Raw genomic sequence first — 14,677 nt, 5'->3', positions numbered from 1 at the left:
TTATAGTTTCATCTTAACAATTTAGCATAAGTACAAACATTTGTTACAAAGCAAACATATATGACAAGAACGGCACCGCTATAGCTCAGCTGGTTAGGCAGGTTAAGCAGGAAAGGCTGCCGTGGCCTTTGTGTAATTAGTACCAACTTGCAGTGACTTTTTCAACTTTGTCAGTTTCTTTCTAGGGAAATTAATGAGAACTACAAGATCTGTAAAATGAATTGTTATCATGCAAATGTTAATGTAGTTCTTACATTTTTAGGGGTCTGTTGCTGCCAGTGAAAATTTGCAATCCCCTCCACTCCACCTGCACATCTGGATCAAATAAATCCAATATGATATGGGATTTTATTTTATTATTATTTTTTCCCCCAATTTCCTCACTGTGGTTTTAATTGACTCTGATGGCCCGCGGTCATTTTAATCCCATCTGGAATCCCATCTGGCATTTCATGCAATTACCAATTTGTACACTCTACATCTGGATTATAAAGGCCAAATAACCAAACGGTGGAGTGGAGGAACATCACTCTTTAGATTATATGGTTTCTGAGCCCTTTTGGAGTCATTACTGCTTTAAGTAACAGCAATAAAATAAAGAGAGAGAACATAGGAGCACAGTTTAGTTTAATATGCATGAGTGTGATCAAGAGCTGATATGATCTGCATTGGGTTTACACACTTGCATGCTTGTAATATAGTAGTGTATATGTATAATATAATAAATATTGAGCAAGCTGTTCAATTGGACGAGTGTCATGCCATAATTATGCAGTACCTGTCTCACTGAAGTGTGTCCAATCTGCTTATTTTACATTCAAACAGCCAGATTTCAAACACCTGGGTGGTTTCTGTTTGATGCCACAGGAAAAGTTTATACAGCACTTGCATCAGCAGCAGCAACTGCAGGCCAAGCAGTGTGTGAATTTTTATTACTTTTTATTTATTTGGTTGTGATGAAACAGTTGCAGAGAAGTAAAACCAGTTATAAAGTATGTGTTTTAGTTGGTCTGCATCATCACACAGTACGAAAGTTCTTGTTTGAACCAGCTGTTTCCATTTCGATTTTTCGATTTTTATTCTTTTTTTAAAAACTGAAAAAAGAAAATTGTTGGAAAAATGTGTTTTCATTTGGTGAATACAAATTTAAATATGAGCACTTTGATGCAGCCTGGGATTTGAATCTTGAGACTGATATTTAGCAGATTTAAAACAGGATTTAATCACATATGATTTCACATTAAGTTCTTCTGATGAAATAAAAATCTTACCTCTGCTCTACTGCACTCTTGAGACGTTCATTCTCACTCTGTAGGAGAGCAGCCTCCGGACCGACGTGAGAGATTTTCTCATCATCTGTCCCATTAATGCTGGATGCCTGGTTGGTTGAGGGTGTATCACGACCAGATTCCGACTGAGAAATTGAGGGAAACTTGTGTTTCAAAGCAGGTTTTAAGGAGGCCTGTGGTTAACATGCAGCCACCTAAAAGGGTCTCATGGGTTAAAAGACAGAAATCTATCTCAGAAATCCTGCTCTCACTCTGAAAAATGGCCCTAGGCTTTTTTTGGCAAAATACCCTGAAGACGTCAGCTATGACAGCCAAGGGTTGAGGGTAAATGCTTGCCAGTATCTATCATGTCACATGGGCCAGAAGTTTTGTGTGCTTCAGGTCTGATCTTTAGCACCTGGAGCCAGAGCGAGTAGAAAGCAGGCATGTTAGTTGTGGGTGACTGTGGCATGAACCACTAACGTAATGATAGCATTTCAGATTTGAATCATTTATGTAGATCTGAGCAAATTTACTGTCACTGTTTATAGCTTCCTTATCCTCTAAATTTCTGTTGTGCCTGCAAGGTAGTAAGGACGATCTTTGACCTCTTATTCATGACGGCTCACACTACTCCACGATTCCGTTGTAATATTTAAACACGAGATCCATTAATATTTGAACATATTTACATACATAATTATGCCAGAAGCCATTTCTAAACACAGAAAGTGTATCATTTGGTGTTTGTGAAATCATTTCTCATTTTCTCTGTGGCCCTGTAAGCTTTCTGGAAGCCAACACACTGACTGTACATGAAACGGGTGGAAAGCCGAGGAGATGAAATGAATCAGACTTTCAGACGGCACAGAGATATTATTTACCTGGGAGTGATTACTCAACGTCTCCACCTTCTCTTGAGATTTGTCCCTTGCTAGCTTAGCCTGTTCTTTTACCTCCTGGAACTTCTCAGCAAACTGAAAGTACAAGAAGAGATATCAGGAAGCTGTGGTTATTAGTGGCAAGGCGAGGTTCATTTTTAAACATTATCTAAGGATGGTGAGGATCCGCGATACCCTTCAATATATATCTGATCGTTCCAATTCTCTACCAATTTTAACTGATAACAAAACTGCACTTTTCCACACTTTGATTTTACCACAGATTGTACTACTACTACTAATAATAATGATAATAATACATCAACAACTACAATAACAATAACAGTAATAAAGAAACGCTAACCGTTTAAAACAAACCACAGATTCAGTTTAAGCCCTTCAACCTCCAAAGCATGATCCCCTCTTGAAAACAGTTAAGAGCCCCTGATCATAATGTCAGAGAGGCTGACCGTTAGAATAAGGGCTCAGCAGGTTAACTATACAACATTTTAAATTGATTCTGGATTTTACTTTAAACCAGCAAAGAGAATCAACGAAAGGGGAAATGAGCCATCCATCAGCTTTATGAAGGATCTGCTACAAAAACCTCTCACCTTTGTGAGCTGCTGCTCTGAAGAGAAGCCCAATCCAAACACGGTGTTGGCCCTGCTGTCGGCCCACTGGCCAAACTTCTGTGATGTCTTGGTGAACGTCATGTTGGGTGTGATTGTGCTGTTGATGATGACCTGTTGGGAAATAACACATAGATTTTCTAAGCCTATAAGAGACCATACTGTTATCAATACAGAGTACAGTTAGAGTCATGCGTAATCCTCCCAGCATAGTTCTCAGGTCTTTCTGACACTCCTCATAAAAATAACTGATGTTGGATTTCAGCAGTACAGAGGTTAGAAAATTGTGCGTCTCATTCAGCCAAGACATATTACAGAAGCTGTTCCAGCAGCTGCATTCACATAATAAATAGGCCCACCAATTTAATAAAGGACAATCCTCTATTGTAGCTCCATTCACACCAGACTACACCTGTAATATGCTGATGGCTGTATGCCAGTGCCCACACACGGCATATTTATTATTTCTTTTAAAATAATCCAATCATATAAAAAGCAGATTTATAAGCATGTCTCTGAAATATATAGCAGTTATGTGTTCACAGAAAAAAAATGCTTTCTTAAAGAGTACTAATCTTTACTATTGTTAAACCAGAGGGCGTACAAGGTTTCCACATTTATAATTTAGGATGCTGAATAGCAAACACTTTGTCAACCCAGAGTTTTAAAGTTTCGACATTGTCGCCTGAATCAAACGTACCATTTTTAATACACTCTAATAACCTGTGTGGGACATTCATGTGTTCCCTTAATGTTTAAAGGGTCGCAACAGAAGATGGATTTGCACCTTTGATTCGGCAAAGATTTCACACAGGATGACCTTCCTGATGCAACACTCCCATTTATCCAGGATTAATTATCCTAAAGCTTATTAACATCAGGTTTGGTTAAGGATTTATCATACACCAGCAATAGGGTTGAGCTATTTGCAAAAGTCTTTATTGCATATTCAGCTCCACGCAAAAGACCTGCACTACTTTGTGATACTGATTTAAATAAAATAGTTGCAGACCGCTGCCTCTCTCAACTCACTCGTTTTATTCCCCAATTACAAATAAAGTTTTGTTCACTAAATAATTTACATGCAAATGTAAAAAGCACACACAAATGGAAAAACACTGACTGCTGACCCGCTAACCTCTAAGCAGTTGGAGTACGGTCTCTATATTTGCCATGGTATCCATTCACCTGTTGTAGCCATGCCGCAACTCAGATGCCAGAAAACATCTGCTGCAGTCTAAAATTGTAACGGGTGCATGTGTCAGTGAAGAAAGCAACACGTGTCTAAACACCATGTCAGCCTGACTTCACCGATTTGTATACCGCATCACAGTTCATATAGGCAACTCTGATCCTCTGTGATGCTAGGTGTGCATGTAAACACAAGCAGCTTTGATTTATTGCTGCATGCACACAAACCCAGTCTCACTACAGAGACATAACAGAACTTAAAACCAGCACACGCAAATTATCCCAACGATTAAGAAACAATAGAAGACAGTCTAATGGCAGAGCAGCCCTTGTTTCATAGCAACATGGCTCTGAATACAGGATCTGAGGATTTAAACTGCTGACAGACTCGTGTCCCATTCAACGCCCCCACTGTCTCCCTCTCCATCTTTTTAGTGGCTGAGGTGTTAAAACTCTTTATACCACATCATTACTGGACACAGCGAGCCAAAAAGCAGAGGAGCCTGAGCGAGCGGAATAAGGATCATTAGTACGCAACTAATGTTTGTCCTCTATTTAGATCAATGCTAATGGCGCCTAGGGAGAAAGATCACAACAGGTGAACAAAAAAAAAAAAAAGAAGAAAAAAAAAGAGACGACCATCAGGCAACACAGCTAAAGATTACATGCAGGCATCATTCCCACATCAAGGGTTTATAAGGAGACTGGCAATTTACCAAGGCACTGCTAATCTGATCTTAAAAATCATCACTCTTTCAGAGGCTTCTTCAAAACAAAGGTGACCCAATTTCCCCTGAAGTGGAACCTGGGTAAAGCCTGAACAACACTCCTACGTCTCATCTCTAGCAGTGAAGTGAATATTTAACAGGGCTCATAACTCTGGCTCAAAGAGAAGTGTTAAGATAAGATGAAACTTTAATGATCATTGTGGAAAAAGTGGAGTGCTGCTGCGGAATAAAGCGAAAAAAGGAAGGAGTTAGGTAAACGCGCAGTAAATGTCTGCAACCAGCGGCTCAACAGCCAGAGTATAAAATGTGAATTTCCTTTGGAATAATAATCCTCTCTTTTTTATCTCGTGTGTGATGAATGGTTTCAGATAATTCTCAAAATAATTAGGAGAAATTCTGTTTGTTTTGTTTTTTAAGAGGTAGAAACATTTTTTTCACTAAATTGAATTTTATTAAACAAAAACATAATGCAAGATAACTCTTGCTATAAGATCTGAAACACAGCATGATGACGTTTATACCACTGAAGCTACACACTACAGGTACAAAGACCTGAACACGCAGTCAGTGCTTCTCAAACATTTTATTCCCCGCTAAGTTTTCTTAAAAAATTCATTACCATAAAATTATTTCAGAATTTAATGTACAATCAGCATGTGGACTCTTAAATTGCGAGTAATCGGCAGTTCTCTGGGTGAAAATGTAGACTGCTTTGAGGTGAAGACAATATCAATAACCGCTTGTTATAATCAAGGTAAGCAAAAAAACATCTGTGAAAGTACAACAAATCGACCCTTGAAGCAGATGGGCTACAGACTACACCGGATACCACTACTGTCAGCCAAGAACAGGAGGCTATAATTTGCTTGGCCTCAGCAAAGTTGGACAATTGATCGATAAATGTCACCTAATCTGATGAGTCTTGACTTCCGCTTCAACGTTCAGATGGTAGGGTGAGTATTTGGTGTAAACATGAAAGCCATCCAGCCTTGGTTCAGGTTGCTGGTGGTGGTGTAATTGTGTGGTAAACCCACTGAGAACTTTTGGGATGTCCTGGAACAGGAGATTATCATCACCTGCAGCCTAGGAATCTGCAGCAATTGCATGATGCTAGCATGTCAGTTACAGACCAAAATCTCTGATGAATGTTTCCAGCACCTTGTTGAATCTATGCTGCAAAGAACTGAGGCATTTCTGAAGGCAAGAGGGGTTTATTTCTCCACGTCTTTTTTTAAACCAAACAACAAAGCAATGTCAAACTATTCCATTATTTTCTGCCATCTTGAATACATCTCATTGCTGTTTTATACTATATATATTAATAAAGAAAAACACTGAGACTAATTAAACTACATACCTGTAACTAGATACCTACTAAACTAAAAGTATCTGCAGAGAAAGGCTCAGACATTGCATTTACAGTATCATCTGTAATGTAACATGGGATACAAAGTTACCCCCACGAGACCTGTGACTATATGTTTGGCACGCATATGTAAACGACCCAGTGAGCAAGCCAATGAGAGAGTGGGAGGGTGTGACGGAGGAAAGGGAGGGTGTGCAGAGTGACGCTGGCAGCTGTGTGGATGGTGAGCTGGGCTGTGGATCAAGTGGCACAGGAGGCACAGAGTGAAGCTCGGCAAGCTAATGGCCTGAGGATCAGCTAGAAACTCAGAGACAGCCAGGAGGTTATAAGGGAAAGCTTCCTCGGCCGATTAGGTGTCTGCAGAGTGCACAGAATCTGCAGAGTCAGTGATTAGGAAAGGAGATGTAGAACATGAGAGATCAGTTATCAAGCACCAAATACCAGATGACCTTTTCATGGTTGGAAAGAAAAAAAAATACCAGCTGAAGTTATCTACTGATAATTAGGACGAACAGGAAGGAATCTTTTATCTTACAAGGACATACAAAAAAATAAAAAAATAAAAATCTGAATTATGGTGACAAATGTGCAGTGAGGATAGTCATTATGATGCTGTGGTATACCTGAAACACAGCCAATGATAGGCGAGACAAAGTCTGCCGTGTCCTGTCATTAAACCAGAAAGCAAAGTGGGAAAAATTGCGATTGCTCATCAGGTAGAGGTGTGATACAGATGAAGAAATGTTCAGTATTTCTGTATGTCTGCCAACTGCTTTAATGTCCTGATGTATTTATATTAAGAACTGCAAAAAAAAACCCCAAAAACACTGTTCCTCGGTGGTGATGACGCAAGTTTGGTTACCTAACACCACTTTTAACTCAACTTAGCATAATGTATTTTTTTTACAGTTTTTGTGTGAATTATATTTGTTTTGTACATCTGCTGATGTATATGACGCATTTTAGCAGAAAGTTGAATTAATAAGTCTGCTAGTTCAACATCCCGAATGTAGCTTTTGATCTCTGAGAAAGCCAAGACCTTCACAAGGTCTTTGCAGACCTATAAATCCAGGTGTTGCCTGAATAGAGGGTGTATTTGTACCTTGAGTCACAATAAATACAACACTTCTGTGTATTTATGCTTCAAGTCTTGACAGTCGTCTGATGAAGTGCAGCTTTTTCACTGGCAAAAGTTCAAATGCGTGCTCTTAGATTTATTTATTTATTTTTGATATTTCCTGTCCTTGTTTGTTTCCCCTGTTGAAAGAGTCACTGATCTGCAGCTTTGTTTACAATACAGAATTTGCTGATGCTGGGACTTCACACTATAAAAGGTTGGTGCAACTGTGCCATAATCCTTATGGATAATTGTGCTGGGACTGATAACAGCCCAGTGCATTCTCTCTGATGACAGCTGGGCATACAGCACAATATCCAATCGACTAGCTTGACGTACCAGACACTGAAAGGTGGAGTGTGCATGTCCCCTAGATCCCCAGGTTTATCGGGGAGGGTGTTAGTTTTTTGTTTTCTTGTTCTTGGATGGAAACAAACATTTATGGCTCACAACTTAAAAAAAAATACTTAGTGTACTCTTTATGAGCAGATTGATGATAACAGGAAAACGTGACTTTTTGATAGTTACAAACTATGCTGTTTAGCAAGACCAAAACAACTTTAAAAAGAATGAATAAACCTGATCATCTTGTTTATGTTCCAGCACAATTAACCCTTATTTTTCCACTTTCACAAACAACATGTCACTGGTAGCACTGCACCAAGAATACTCAGCACTTAATAAAATAATTATTTCAGAACCTTCAGGTTTTGGAAATTTCTTTTTTACTCCTTTCTTCCCTGGTATTGGCAAAGCAGCGGAATGCCAACATTTCCCAGCACATTAATGAGCTCTGGCTAGGTAGCAGAATATATATTTGTTTTACAGTTTTATATTTAACAGTCAAAAGTGACGATTGACAGGAACAGCAAAGACAAAAGAGGGTATGCCATGCAATAAAGATTGCCCTGGCTTAACAGACATTGTATTAAGCAGACAAAGTGAATGAATACAATGAAATGACTAAATTACACAAGGTGTAAAATAGTCAAAAATTCTCCCTAAAATATGCATTTGATGAATAAAACGCTCATTTGAATTCTTATTACTGGCGGAGACATGTCTTTTAGCCTACAAGCCAAGCTCATAAGCTCATGAGCGTTAATGTTAGTGCTAGAAATTGGCTGTGGCAAAAAAAAAAAAAAAAAAAAAGATACTTAATGAAGTGTCAGAAAAGATAAATCTAAAAAGAGCTGAGTGTTTTAGGCATTACCTCACAAAGTTATCATACTGGGAATTATTTATAAAGTACAGCTAGATGTGTCCTCGCTGTGTTGTCACAGCACTTGGTACATCGTCGCATGAGAAGCACGATGCAGGCTGAGCGACAGTCAAAAGTGCTGATGCGCTCCTCTACTTGCCATATCATCATCATCAGCCAGTTGCCCAGATATCATAGGTTGATGAATACAAGCTGATGGTCTGTCATAGTTAGTGCGTGCAAAAGCACAGACCATTCTTCTAGACAGACCTGTCTCCCTTGCAGCAACTTTGCAAACTAGAAACTATATTTAACATCTATTTGACATGACTCAACGTTTCTTCGCTTTTGGTTACTTTGCTCATATCGACATCACTTTGACTCACTTAAATTAAATGGATAGGAGGATAAAATTAAAATCAGCAGGAGTGTGCTCCTTTTAAATTGCGATAACATTTGAGAAATTCCCTTTCCCCATACCTTGCGTACAGCGGTTCCCTGCAGAGATTTTATGACACATAATGTTCTGTTAAGGTTACAGAGGAGGGAGGAGGAGGACAACAACAAAGATGACAGGAGAGGGAGAGAAGAGAGAGAGCACTCATGGCCTTGAGGAAATAGAGGACAAAATATTGATGCTTTTAGACATGAATAAATAATAGTCCCATTATCTTTCTCACAAATAAAACAGACATGAAGTAGTAGATATAGTTTATCTTTAGTAATCTATTGTCAGCTGTTGTCATCCCTGCAGATCCATAAGTGCTGGCTGATGACATAACACATTAAAGTCTTGCCTCTGTAGCTGTAGGAAGAAAGCTTTGAAGCTAGCAGAGCTTGACTCAACAATGCTTTGCTGGAGAAGAGAACCGATGCTTCTTTTACTTAAAATTGTGCTGTAAGGCTTAAACTGAAAACTAAAATTCTAAGAATGAACACGAGCTCTTTACAGTAGAGCCAGATGGTCAAAAAACATACAAAAAGAAAAAGCAAAAACAACAAAAAAACATGCTTTGCACTAAGAAGACAGCAGAACATGCTTGCTGTGCAAAAAACTCAACACCGATATGCCGACTTCCTGTGAGAAAGCCACTTATCGCCTGCTGGTAATCTTAACTCCTCAATCCTTTCACCGAAGCAGAGTAGTGAAACTATCAACCAATCCAAACATCTGTCAACACATCCACCCTAAAGTGGCTCTGCAGGTAAACTGTGTGATTTAAGACTCTGAAATGTGGTTGCCTAACAGTGTCAACAGAGGAATATCGCTGTCCTGAGGCTCCTCTAGCTTTCTACACAGACAGAAAACGGATCGCCATGGAAACGCATAATGTACTTTTTCAGCGAGCAGAGGAAGCCTGTGTGAATATGGGATGTAGACAAATTCAAGTGGTGTCCATCATCACTTGTATTATTTAATCTTAGCACCATGCTCACAACTACAAGAAAATCACTATAACACACGCAAAAGTTGACACTTTCCCCCTGCAGTGTGGCCAGTCTTTAAAAACTCTACCACCCTCAGAGTATGACGACTGTTGGCTTTTTGTTGATGACATGAAATTACAGATAATTGAGTTTAATTGTGACTCCACAGGTTGGCAGCTCTTTGATACTCTTGTTAATCTATTAGAGGGGAAGCTTGCTAATATTTCAACTTACATGGCAGTTATTCAAGTTAATGTTATGATTAACATATTTGTTTTGCAAAGCTCCATGTCTGGAAACAGTTTAACTAGGCAGCAGATCCTAGGTAAGCACAGAAATCATCAATGTGTGTCCCATATTCATATTTTTATGTGCTGTGTGTGCTTTTAAATACATTAAATCCACGGAAACAGCTGGAAAATAAAAATGCAGAGCTCACACTTTTTTTTCCTCCCTTAATTGGACAGTCAACACGAGCATTTTTATTTTATGAACTGTAACACTGCATTAATTTTAAAAATATTTTATTAGATGTATCTTTATACAGTTAATGGAAAGTACAACTGTTTAATGGGCAATTCTGAATTTTAAGGTCTCCAATTAACATTGCTATAACAAGAATACACAGTTTAAACTAAATGCAGCGACAGTATAGAAAGTCTGTTTCAATGTAGTCTATTTATTATATTTAAACTACAGCTAACCTTTACATGACCTCATTTCCACAGGCTCAAAAGTAATTGGACAAACTAAAATAACTTTTAAAAGTCTTTAACGTGGTGATGAAAATCCTTTGCAGTCAATGATTACCTGAAGCCTAGAACCCATGCTCATCACCACATGCTGTGTATGCGCTCTGCCAGGCCTCGACTTTCACTTGTTTGTGGGTGTCTCTGCCTTCAGTTTTGTCTTCAGTAACTCCAAAGTGTGCTCTGATGGTCTGAGATCAGGTGACCAACGTGCACATTGAAAAATATCAAATTTCCTTCCCTTGAGAAACTCTTGGGTTGCTTTCACTGTATGCTTTGGGCCATTATCCTTGTACACTGTGAAGCACCGTGGGATCAGTTTTGATCTGAGCAGAGAGTACAGCCATGTACACCACAGAGTTCATCCTGCTACTTCTATCAGCAGTCAGATAATTAATAAATACTGCTGAACCAGTTCCACTGGCAGCCATACATGCCCATACTATAACAGTGTGTTGACAGAATAAGTGTTGTGCGTCCGATCACGTTTCTCTCCTTACCTCATAGATTTCCCTTCCTATCATTCAGGTAGGGGTTAAACATGTCTTCATCTGTCTAAAGATTTTTATTTCAGAATTACGCCAACACGTTTGGAGATCTTCCAGCGAGGTCTAATCTGGTTTCTTTCAGTTGCATCAACAACTCACACATAGACAGTTCCAGTGAACTGAATACAAGTTCAATACTTGAATCAACTCCAGAATGCTTAATTTGTCATGGAATAAATGGTGAACAAGCCTGACAAAACATGAAACAACTTGTCAGTCAACTGTTACTTTTGAAACTCTGCAAATGGGGGACTGTGCATAAAATGACTAATTACTGAACAGCTAATGCAATGGTTTTGTCAAACCCCTTTTTTAAGCTAAAAGTTTGTACTTCAATCACATCTTGATCATTTGATCATTAAAATCCACCGTGGTGATGCACGGAGACAAACCTAGAAAAATTGTGTCACTGTCTGACACTTATGGACCTAACTGCAGGCGTCAGCCAGTCCAGTTAGACAGTTATTTCAGCTTAACACTACATGAGTAGACTAAACTTTGACGCATTCCCCATAAAGATGAAGTTTGACCTCAAGCCTCCTGTTACTAGGGCTGCTCCCAGAAAGTAGGCTTTCAAAGTGTAAAGAGTTAATCATACAACACTTCTAACTGCTAAATATTGTGACCTCAAATAGAGCTGATGTCATCTTTTTCTTTGTCATTGTGCAATAAATTTAATATCAAATTATTCAGACAAACGCAGAGGAGTTGCGGGAAACCTTAAACATTGCCATGTTGGACTAACACTAATCAGTGAGAGCAGCAAATGCAATACTGACATGCTTGGCAGCACCTTTTGTTCAATACTATTAAGTGTTTCTCTCGTTCCATGTCTCCCGAGGGCAGTTATTGACATTGATATTGTTACACAAAGATACAGAATATGCACACACATACCTTGGATCCATCCACACTGATAATGCGGTAGCTGTTACGCGTGCTGTCATAAAAATAGGAGACAGTGACAGCCTGCTTGCTGGCAGGAACCCAGTTCTTCTTGGTAGTTGGGTCGATTTGGAAGACATGGGCCCTGGTGGTGTAGATCGGCTGCTCCCTGAAGAGCAGAAGACAGAGCAAAGGGACGATATTAGAGGGCGATTGAGATAAGACACAACATGGAACTACAGCTCAAGATAACATCCACTGATAAACGAGCCAAATCTCTCTCACACACAACACACACAAACAGAGCTATAGGGTGAATAAAAGCTTTATCACATAAAGTCTGCAGAGACCGTGTGCTTTGTGTTCAGAAATGCAGAGTCCTGAGAGTCTTAGTGTGGACAGGCAGGTGATAATGTAACACAAACCCTTAATTCTCATGGCAACCCAAAGCCATTAGCACATTAACACCCCCCTTCCCTCTCATAGGTGTCAGTAACACACTAGATGTTTGGATGTGCACTTTTGTGTGTTTAGAGAAAGATTTTTCTAGTGCACCACAGCATTGACTTTTCTCACACCAGCTGCCTACTACTGGATGTGCAATGTTAATCTAAACAAGTGATCACATTGTCAAAACAGAAGTTTTACACTAATCATGCACAGTGCTAATGGCAACATGTCACTCTGATAATGCACATAATGCTTGCCCATTTTCTTAGTATGTTATTATCATGTCACATTTGCAATTACCCACATCCAAAAGCAGTTTTTGTTTTATTGAACAGTTTACATATTGCACAGCACAAGGCACTGAATTAAACATCAGTTGGATTAATTCCTAATTATGATTTTGCATACATTTGCCATCATCATGAGTCATCTTTTATAATCAAAGAAAACTGCTTTGTATTACTTCGCTTAGCTCGAATGGTAGCACGTTATCCATAAAACACCGATATTAAACCTGTAATAAAACTAATGGGGATTCTCAGGATTTATCGGCAAACGACTGTACTGGGAAACATCGGTAAAATGGATTCCACTCATCACGGGAATTATAAGTAGATAAAAGCTCTGCTGAGCCCGTCTCTGACTCGTTTCAGTGTCCACTTTTAGAAAGTATTCGCAAGCTGATTCAAGTTAAGCTTTTGTCCAGCCCAGTTTTACTGCCACGTCTCTGTCATTATACTCAAGTAGTTCTCTCTCCATTTTCAATCTCTTATACCCTCATTATAGTTTAGTCATTTTTAAGTGAAAAGGTGAAACCACACTCAACTTAAAAAAAGTATAAAACCCAAGTCAGCAATAAATGTGATGGAGAAAAGTTCAAAATCATGTCATCTATCCGTGAGAGTGAAGTAATCTGCCTCTCAGCCATGAGCTGCACACCGCCCTTGTGATTCAGAAGAGCATCAGCATGAGGAGCAGGATCAAGGTGCCTGTTAAACTTGAATGACCGCAGACTAAATACAAATGCTCCTCCTCTCAATGACATCCACAGACACACCTTTATGATTCCGATGACAGTCCTGCTGTTACCTGGAAACATAGCCTGACTCAGTAAGACAAGAAGTGGATTTTCAGCTTTCACAGCTTTCAACAGAGGAGAAAAAGAAGAGAAAAAAACCCTAACCTTTTGCAAATAATTTGAACCCCACGCTGAAATAAAAACAGTACAAAGAAAACACATGAAATGAAACCAAAATTAATGGCTTGTATTTGTATAGCGCTTTACTTAGTCCCTAAGGACCCCAAAGCACTTTACACTACATTCAGTCATTCACCCATCCGTGATGGCAAGCTACATTGTAGCCACAGTTGCCCTGGGGCGCACTGACAGAGGCGAGGCTGCTGGACACTGGCGCCACACCAACAAACACACACACACACACACACACACACACACACACACACACACCCCTTCTATTTGTAGATTGCGAAAAATCAGAAACTGTCATTTAAATGTTCATCTATTACTTAATATTTTGGTGTAGTATGAATGACCCAGAGGTTTTTAAATCAGTACGGTAAGATGTAAAAATGTAAAAACTTTAAAACTAGTTAAAAGTCCAAAATGTATGCCCCTTTTCACATTTTCCAAAGTCTTTGGTGGGCCAATTTTGGGCCCCAGACCGTATGTTTGACACTCCCCGATTTAATGAATGCAGAGAAAATCAACACTGAGTGATCTTCAGGTGACACTGTATTAAAACAGACATGACTCTGTAAATCAATTAAATTTCAAGCCATTGTGATCGCTGGGTTCAGTAAAAAGAACACATCAGTATCTACTACACTATTACACATTTTCAAAGCTTGTGGTTAAAAATAAATAAATATTTAAAAAAAAAAAACTCCATCTGAAAGCAGACTATCCATTTTTAGTGTTTCAAGGCAACTATGCAGAAACCTAAGACTGAAAGAGCACTGCCGCTAGAAGCAAAAAAGTAATAAAAAAAAGAGTCTGCCTTCTCTTTAATGATAGTGCTTTAAAAGGACTGGACTCGGGAGGGTTAAAATTTCCACTGGAGGTTCTCATTTCAAAAGGCGAGTGCAGGTGGTTGAAATACTCCTCTATAACGTTCCAAGAGTGAGGAATAATTAAGTGGAGTGGCTGAGATGAGAGGGATCATAGGACACCTGAAGAACTTAATAATGGATACAAGCTGAAGAATGTGGGGAG

At 39.1% G+C, this 14,677-nt stretch overlaps 1 protein-coding gene across 2 annotated transcripts in view; it reads right to left on the bottom strand.

Annotated features, from left to right (window-relative positions):
• The window catches only part of homer2 (homer scaffold protein 2), a 31,566-nt gene that overhangs the window by 6,891 nt on the left and 9,998 nt on the right, over positions 1-14,677 (bottom strand). For both annotated transcript variants that reach the window (XM_006780431.3, XM_006780430.2), the window contains exons 2-5: positions 12,007-12,163; positions 2,764-2,895; positions 2,153-2,245; positions 1,272-1,414 (exon numbers count right to left, since the gene is read on the bottom strand). In XM_006780431.3, coding sequence (XP_006780494.1) covers positions 1,272-1,414; positions 2,153-2,245; positions 2,764-2,895; positions 12,007-12,163 — 525 coding nt within the window. The remainder of the gene's footprint in view (positions 1-1,271; positions 1,415-2,152; positions 2,246-2,763; positions 2,896-12,006; positions 12,164-14,677) is intronic.

This window comes from Neolamprologus brichardi, chromosome 1, assembly GCF_056152115.1.
Source record: "Neolamprologus brichardi isolate AB-2024 chromosome 1, ASM5615211v1, whole genome shotgun sequence".
Classification (NCBI taxonomy): domain Eukaryota; kingdom Metazoa; phylum Chordata; class Actinopteri; order Cichliformes; family Cichlidae; genus Neolamprologus; species Neolamprologus brichardi.
Note: the sequence above shows the minus strand (reverse complement) of the source record. Positions and strands in the feature narration are given on the sequence as shown.